The 9131-nt window shown below is 36.8% G+C and overlaps 1 protein-coding gene across 1 annotated transcript; it reads right to left on the bottom strand.

Moving 5' to 3' along the window:
* Window positions 1-342: 342 nt before the first annotated feature.
* LOC104244227 (receptor-like protein kinase BRI1-like 3) lies at window positions 343-4815 on the bottom strand. Its single transcript, XM_009799604.2, has 2 exons — window positions 4292-4815; window positions 343-4179 (listed from the first exon to the last, which is right to left on the bottom strand). Exon 2 carries the CDS (start codon window positions 4100-4102, stop codon window positions 527-529), a length of 3576 nt encoding a protein of 1191 aa, XP_009797906.1. The 5' UTR covers window positions 4103-4179; window positions 4292-4815; the 3' UTR covers window positions 343-526.
* Between the last annotated feature and the right edge of the window lie 4316 nt (window positions 4816-9131).

A 9131-nucleotide genomic window follows, 5' to 3' on the forward strand; every position in this document is an offset into this window, starting at 1 on the left:
GATATTATTTGTTTGTTTATTTCTTCCAGCAAAAAAAAAACAAACATGGTACATGAGTTAAACGTAGCTGAATATCATAAAAGGCTTAAAATCTGTGCTTTTGACTACATATCAGTTGTTTATGATAATGTAGATGTAACGAAAATGAGAATATTAAATATTGATAATTTGGATTTCGCGCAAAGAGATATCTTTCAGAAAACTATGAAATTATATCTATGTTTTATGTACAGCAAATCTCTTGGTAATTGAGGCAGCAAAATTGTGATGGAAAACAGAAGCAACATAGATATCTGAAATTTTAGCAGGACATTTCATAGCTAAAGCAACTGGGACAAGAAATAGGAAAATTCATTCGCGCATTAATCTAAACCAATTTCACATCTTCATCATGTTCTAATATTTACAGTAGGCAAAATCTGAAGTATAAACTCCTATGAATCTCACAAGTAAGAACCATTAACATAAAAGTTTCTAACTATCCATAAGGCAATCAAAAAGAAGAGAAAAGATCAAATATCATTGATTAAGGTTCTCTTTCTTGCGATTCCTCTAGTATAGAACCTTTCAGTGAAATGCCATCAAGAATATCGCTTTCTGAATCAGCTTGTAGTTCTTTAAACTTGGTCATCACTTGAATCATTGTTGGCCTTTTGTAAGGTTTCTCGTCAAGGCATTCAAATGCAACCTTTAAATAATGATATAGTTCAGCATCACCAGAGAGATTTGTTATTAGCTCAGAATCCAGGATCTCATGACTTCTTTTCGCATTATGAAGCTGCTTTGCCCATCCAACTAGATTGTTATCCTCACCAAATTCGCGAGGATCTATTGGCCTCTTACCGGAAAGAAGCTCCAACAATATGACACCATAACTGTACACATCCCCTTTTGCTGTGCACCGAAAACTTTGGTAGTATTCTGGAGGAACATAACCTGGAGTCCCAGCAAGTGTACTCACACTCAGATGAGTATCCAGTGCATTTACCAGCCTTGCCATTCCAAAGTCAGAAACCCGTGCCTCAAAGTTTTCGTCTAAAAGTACATTACTGGACTTCATATCGCGATGAATTATGTGGGGTATGCAGCTGTGGTGAAGAAATGCTAATCCTCTTGCTGATCCTATTGCAATCTTCTTCCTAACTGCCCAATCAAGAATCATCCCTCCTTTCTCCCCTTCGTGAAGAACAGATTCGAGACTTCCCCATTTCATGTACTCGTATACAAGAAGCCTTTCCTCTCCAATTTTGCAGTATCCCAACAAAGGGACAAGGTTTCTATGTTTGATTTTTCCAATAGTCTCCATTTCAGCCATGAATTCTCTGTCTCCTTGACTTGTTGCATGTACAAGCTTCTTGATTGCGACCGTACTTCCATCTCTCAACTGAGCCTTGTAGACTTCACCAAAACCTCCAGACCCAATCAAGCTTTCTGAGCTGAACCCATTAGTTGCTTCTAGAAGATGTCCAAAGGTGAGTTTCCTCAATGGTTTTTCAAATGTTGCCACATTAATGCTAAGTGGCTCGGGAACGCTTGATAGCTTCCAGCTGCTACTGCCAGAAGTTGGAAGGCTCTCAATGTATTTATCTCTCTTCTCCTCCTCCTTCTGAGTCTTTTTAATCCTATAAAGGGCGACGATAAGTAGGACAATACAAACAAGAGAGACCATAATTCCAACCACCATTCCTATAGTTGTAGGCTTTTTATTCTTATGATTGTAAATGCCTGATGAACGGTGTCCCTTGCCAGAGCCACAAGGAGGAAGGGGAACCCCACAAAGGCCTGAATTGTTTTCATATCTTGAAGCTGGAAAAGTAGTCAGCTGTCCGCCAGAAGGAATCGCTCCAGATAGGTTATTGTTTGAGACGTCAAGATCACTAAGAAACGAAAGGCCTCCTAACGAGGGTGGAATGAATCCCTGAAGGCTGTTATGTGACAGATCGAGAACTCCAACTATCTTCAGACCTCCAAAGTTGAACGGAATGGTTCCAGTGAAATTGTTGTGTCCCAAATTCAGAACTTGAAGAAAGCTCATTGAACCTAAATTCTCAGGAATAGTTCCTGATAAAGCATTGTAGGAGAGATCAAGGTAAATCATGCTACCGTTGCTCGTGAAGGTGTACACTGTCGTCCCAGAATAGATCCTAGTTGATGGGCAGGAGTGAACCATAGGAAAAATCGCAAGCCTCTTTTCACGGATACCCTCAAACTCAACCAATCCACCAGCACCTCTGCATTCAGTCCCACCCTCATTTCTCACAAAAGCAAACTGCTTCCCAGAAACAATTCCAGGATTAACGAGGCCGGCTTGATCAGCAAGCTCGGGAGGGATTGAGCCGGTTAGAGCATTGCTATTCAAATCTAGCCATATCAAGTTCCTGCACGTACCTAATCCCTGAGGGATTGGTCCAGTAAGTGAGTTATTACCCAACTGAAGGATAGCAAGATTTGCAAGATTCCCAATTCCATGTGGTATCTCTCCAGAAAGTCGGTTGCTGGATAACGAAACCCAAACCAAGTTGGTACAATTGGTAATGGACTGTGGAAGTTCCCCAGTGAGGAAATTGTTATTGAGAATGAGGGTCTGAAGGTTTCCTCCACTGATGCAAATGCCTTGAGGAATTTCACCTGTGAGATTATTAGCCCACATTATCAATTCCGAAAGATTTGGAAGGGTCCAAATCTCCAATGGGATTGAACCCGTCAGTTTATTGAAGCTGAGATCAATCTTCCTGAGGTTCCTACAAAGTCCGAGCTGTGCTGGCACTGTTCCAGTAAGATAATTACCGGCTAACAGCATCTTCTCCAGAGGAAACCCTGAGGCTGAGGCTGCTAAACAAAACTCAAAAGGTACATTCCCAGTTAACACATTTGAACTGAGGTCTAGCACCTCAAGTTTTGTACAGTTTGCCAAAGACCTTGGTACATGACCAGTTATGTTGTTGAATGGTAAGTAAAGATACCTAACACTTGTGAGTGAACTGATAACAGTATTCAAGAAATCGCCCGATAGCTCATTATTACCAAGGTTGAGACTGAATAGTGAGGAGCACAATTTAAAAGTTGAAGGAAGTTCACCGGTCAGCTGGTTTCCAGAAAGATCAAGCTCCTCAAGTGTGCTGCAAGTCTGCCCCAATTCTGACGGAATTTCTTCAAAAAAGTGATTGTGGGCTAGCACCAATCGCTTCAAACTCTTTAGCTTCACCAATAATTCGCCAGGAATCTTCGTTTGGATCGAATTATGGCCAACGTCCAGTGTATGGAGGCTCAAGCAATTTGCCAAGGTGGGAGGGAACTCAGTTGAAGTAAGGTTGTTGAAAGACAAATTGAGGACAGTAAGATTTTGACAAGTCCCAAAATCAAGACCATTGAGTTCTCCAGTAAAGTTATTATGCGAGAGATCAAGAACAGAAAGGCTCTTGCAAGAAGAGAGGGAGCTTTTTAGTTTGCCAGATAGCTTATTTGAGGAGATATTAAGCACATTCAAATTTTGGCAATTGGACAGTGCATAACTTAAAATGCCTACATCTGATATTGTGTTACTTGATAAGTCAAGCTGCAACAGTGAAGGTCCAAACTTGAGACCAACTACTCCATGAATTGAATTCCCAGAGACATTAAGGTACTTAATTCTATCACAAGACTGCAATAAAGGCTCTAAAACAAGAGTCTCAGAGAAATTGTTAGCTGATAAATCAAGAAACTCAAAGCTACAAGAATCAGCTGTTGAGGAAAGATTGCCATAGAAATTGTTGCCAGTGAAGTGAAGGCGAAGCAGAGTAGGCAAAGCCATGAGATGAGAGAGATGAAGGGGCCCACTAAGGTCTGCAGTAGAGAGATTGAGCTCAACAACTTGACCATTTGAGCATGAAATCCCATTCCAAGTGCAAGGAGTTGAAGAAGAAGAAAAACTCCAGTCATTCAAAAACCCATTTGGATCAAATTCAACAGAAGATTTCTTGAAGGCAATTAAGCTACCTACTTGATCATTAGCAGCCAATTTTCTTGCATTTGATACCACCACAAAACAGCAACTCAGAAACATTATGAGAAAGACAACATCTTTCATCACCCCACTTGGTGATAATAGTTTGTAGCTCATCTTTGCTGAAAAAAAAAAAATTCTTTCCTTCCCTACTTAAGGAAATACGGCCCCTCCATCTTACAATCTTGTAAAACCTGCTTAATAATGGTGAAAAATGAAAGAGACTCGTAAATAACCATGTGTGATAGAGATGTTGGAAGAATCAAGAAATGAATGAAAAAGACAAAAAACTTGATGCTACTTTACCTGATTCTTGTTGTTCATTCAAGTCACAGTCTTTGAGTTTGTTAAGAAAGGGGAGATTTTGCTGCTATTTGGAATGACAATTGACAGATACAGTACATACATATAGAAGCTGCTGCTGCAGGTGTTTTGCGAGTGATAATAGGTTTTTGGGTGTGGTGGGGGTTGTTTGGGGGGGGGGGGTAGAGTACGATGTTCAGAATTGTCGGCTGGTCACAGGAAGTTCGTGTAAAAATGTGTAGTAAACATCAATACAAGGTACTACTGTAGTACAAGTTTCTGCAAAACACAACTGAAAATATGAAAGAATGTTTAAAGTAGAAAGAAAGAGAAGGAGAATAGTATAGTGGTGACTGGATTTTTTGAACCACAGGTTTGAGGTTTCCACTTCCTTGTCGGAAGCAAACGAGAGAGGAGAGAAATATTGGAAAGTAAAGACAAAGTAAAGATGAAAATGAAGAGAATAGCACTTTTGTATTGTGTCTCTCTCGTCTCTTGCCTTTACATTCAACAGCAGGCACCTCACGACTCTCTATTCTTTGCTAAGAAATATGCTGCTTTTCTCATATTTCGGGTCCAGTCAAACTTGGGATTTGATTCTTTTTCTTGTTTTTTTATTTTATTTTCACTTTAATTAGGGTGTGGTGGACCCCGCGTTGCTTTGGTGGGATGGACACAAAGACAAAAATACTTGTTAATAAGGGTGTTTATGGTTCGGTTTGAATGAATTTTTTCCTAAAACTAAACCAAATCAAGTAAGTTAATTTTTCAAATATTAGAATCAAACCAAACTAAACCAATTAAGTCGATTTTTTCTCAATTCGGTTTATGTCGGTTTTTCGGTTTTTTCGGTTATTTGTCGGTTTTTTCTTAAATATAACACATACACTACCAAACACACATTTCGGCACCTCATTTTCAACGTAACACTATCAAATTAATTGCCCTTTTAGAAATCTATTATTTACCAAGATATATTGATGATAATTGAATCAAATAGTGATGAATAATTTAAGCACTCAATTAAAAATATATTATTTTAACATGAAATAGATTCTTACACTTAACAAAAGAAAACTATCAATTAAACTAGAATGTAAAGGTAAAGAATTGTACTAAAAGTGCAAACGATTGATATTTACTATAAATTTTTTAAAACTTTGTATAAAATTATAAATATATATAGATGTAATAATAAATTTAAAATAGCTACTCCTATATTCGGTTTGGTTCGTTTTTTTTTTAATTAAAACCAAAACCAAACCAAATTTGATCGGTTTTTAAATTTCAAAACCAAAATTAAACCAAGCCAAAAAGTATCGGTTTTTTTGGTCGGTTTGATTTGATTTTCGGTTTGGTTTGGGTTGTCGGATTTTTATGAACACCCCTACTTGTTAAGTGTCCATATTATTAGTTGAGGAAATGTGTGTTTGTCTTCTTATATCTTGTTGAGTAGTTTTTATTTTAGGAGTTAATTTTTGAGGTTGAATTAGGCTTAGTATTCGATAAAATGAGTTAGCATGATATCCGTAACTTATCTTTATTTTTGTGTTTTCTTACATTGAAGGGTAAGTTATTGTCTTCTTATATGATCTTTTGACGTTTGCTTAATTCCAATATTTATTATGTTAATAGAACTAAAAGTATTTTTAGGAACGCATGTCTATATTGTCACACCTCCTTTTTAACCACTCGGGGGTATATGAGAATTTTTTCAATTAAAGTGATATTAATTGAAATGGAATTAATTAATTTATCAGAGTCGCCACTTGGAATAGTTTATTTGGTGTTCCAAATCATCGGTTTATTTTAAAATCCCAAATCGAGGAAATTTCGACTTTACTTTATAAGTCTGTGAACCAGAAATTTAGATAAGGAATTCTGTTAACCCGGGAGAAGGTATTAGGCATTTCCGGGTTTCGTGATTCTAGCACGGTCGCTTAAATTATTAATAATTGACTTATTATCTCATTTACTATACATTTTAAACTTATTGTGTATTCTTAACTTCCTAGACGCTTTTTAATCTTTTTAGGAAAATTCATGATTGTTTTTTAAAACACATCGTAAACCACGCTACATGAAATGCACATGCGGTTCACGACACATTTATTTTATTCAACATTATTGAAAATTGGAGTCGGGTCACATAAAATATACACCCAAATTTGGAAATTAGATATTACAACTATGTCACGGGAACCGTACCCGTATCTATGATAATTTATTTAATTAACGTACCTAAAGCAAACTGCGAGTATCATTTTTAGTAACTAAGTTACAATACTTAATAAGAGGGCCATAAGTGATTAAATCATGGATGGCACACCTCACACTAATTTTCTTTAAAGGAATTGTACCTAAGTAAAACAATCTAAAGATGTTTCGATTTTGGTTTAAGTTCAATCTAAACCTACTCAATACAAGCATGCAGGGGATAATGCTTAAACAATTAATTATTTGAGCAGGTTCCAGGCTTGCAATAAGCCCAGAAACGCCCAGAGATTCTAAACAAGAAACTGGGCTCGAGATGAGACCCAGAAATAAAAGTGAAGCAGCAGGAGGCATTAGGGATTTAATTAGGACAATTACGAAGCCCAGCTCTTAAGGACAAAGCTCCATTTTACGACTTGTTTTTAATTATGTTTGAAGCAAATTTCATTAATTTGACTCCTGAGATTAAATAATACACCAGACCAAAACAAAATGAAAACGAAATAAACTAAGCTAAGGCTGAAATGCCAGCTTGAAACGTGATTGGGTTATTTCGATTTGGGCCCATATCAGGTCCCATTCGAAGCTCAACATTCTTCTTAACAAATTGTAGCCCAAATCACTTGCAAATTTTAACAAATTAAATTGGCTTATTCCAAGACCAATCCTCATCATGTTACTATGTTAACAATATAAAACTTAGAACTTTCCTTATTCATAAACCATAATAGCCTGCACATAAATTTATTTTATCACTGTCACACTACAATAAAATTCCTAACTCTAACCAAATGCAAACATGATTCAGCACGTATAGCTTGTTAAATGGATCTATTCATATATCCCCCAACTCTAAACATGCATTCATATCAATAACATTAATGGCATACATGCTGAAGGTGTTCAATCATTTGAGCTCACATGACAACTTACAAGTAGCAGTTTTAATACAGTCCCACACATTACACTTGTAGGTATAGGTGAAGTTGCCTAGCAAAAATGTAAAGAACTACTAAATCTAACACTAATTTTCAACACTCAAACATCGCGACTGATTGCACAGCGGTGAATATCAAATTTAAAGACAAAACAGCTCAAATAAATGGAATAAAAACTGGATACAACAAAAGAAAAAAAAATATGGAAACACATTAAACAAAACAGATCTGGAGTTTTTCACTTCCCGACCAGCATATTATAACTTCATACTTTTGCATTTCATAGTTTGTGAAGTACCTGGGTATAGCAACAAAGAAAGGAAAATCCTGAAATCAGGCAATATGAAATATCAAACAGGAAGACAGCAACAAAGAGCAGCAATCAAGACCACAACTTCAATAACCAGCCCTACTTCAGCTTAGAAGACCAGGAATTCTCATGAAAATCCTTTTGAACTCTAAGAGAAAACCAGAAATGCAATCCAAGCCAAACTTTAAAAAAAATGCAAAAACCTTTTGAGTCTTTTTTTCAGGGTATGAGTGTCTGCTCTTTTTTGAGTGAAAGAAGGTCTATATATAGCCTTTTAGGGGTGCCATGTGCTGCTGAAAACATAATGAGAATTATTCCTTCACAATGCATCTTTCCTAACAGAATTAGGACAGTTGGAAGCCTCTTATTAGTTCCAGCATTTTGTGCTAGCCAAAATTGGGCCAGCTGCCCTAGGTTCTAGAAACTTCTTATGTTAGCCTTATCTAAAGAAAAAAACTTATTTCATACCCTTCCAAGACCCCTTAAGTTTTTATTTGTTCAACTAGACCCCTCATGACTTCAATTTGTTCACAAAACAAAACCAACAAACAAAACCAAACTGGGCACAAATTAAAAATTGAAAAGACCTAAATATTTGTGCAATTAAGTCTTAAATTAATCCCAACCCTAACTGATTTGTCATGAATCAATTTGAAAAGCAGCAAGAGCAGAAATCTACAAGAGATGGCTAAGGCTGACTAATCCAGCCATTGAGATTAAAATTCAAACAAATTTTAATAAAAACATAAAACTAACCTAAAATTAATTTAAAATCGGAATCATGCAAGCTAAGACAGTGATGAAAAGACGAACAATAAGAGTCCTTACCCCAAACCTGACCCAAGAAAAATAAAGATGACGAACTTCGGCATCTGGATGGAAACGATGAACTCTGACCGGAATCCGACGAGTCTAACCCAAATTCGATGGTCTCGAAATGACTAACAACTATCGTTAATCGATTGCTCTTATAGAGAGCATTCTATTAACGTAAGTTTTTAGTAAAAACGAGTCGAATTTATGTGAAGAAAATCGGAAAAGAAAAATTAGTGCTTTTTTTGGAATCCTTAGATCTGAAATTAAGAGCAGTTTGTTTGATTTTTTGGGTGATTAACGGTGGCTTAGTGGTGAGGTGGGCATGAACAATATGGGGTGTGGATTTGGGTGGATATGGAGGTCGTTTGGTGGTGTTAGAGTGGCGGTCGGTTGATGGAGGTTTTAGGGGCGACTAGGGTTCAACGAGATGAGTGTGAGCACGTGATTTTTGTTTTTGCGCGACAGTCGCTCCAAAAGAGTAAAAATTGGTCCTGCTGTACAATTTTTGGATTTCTGTGCGGCACTTTGTTGATTTATTTGTGACTTCGGCCCATTTTTATTTATT

The sequence above is a fragment of the Nicotiana sylvestris genome, chromosome 7 (genome assembly GCF_000393655.2).
Source record: "Nicotiana sylvestris chromosome 7, ASM39365v2, whole genome shotgun sequence".
NCBI classification, from domain to species: Eukaryota; Viridiplantae; Streptophyta; class Magnoliopsida; order Solanales; family Solanaceae; genus Nicotiana; species Nicotiana sylvestris.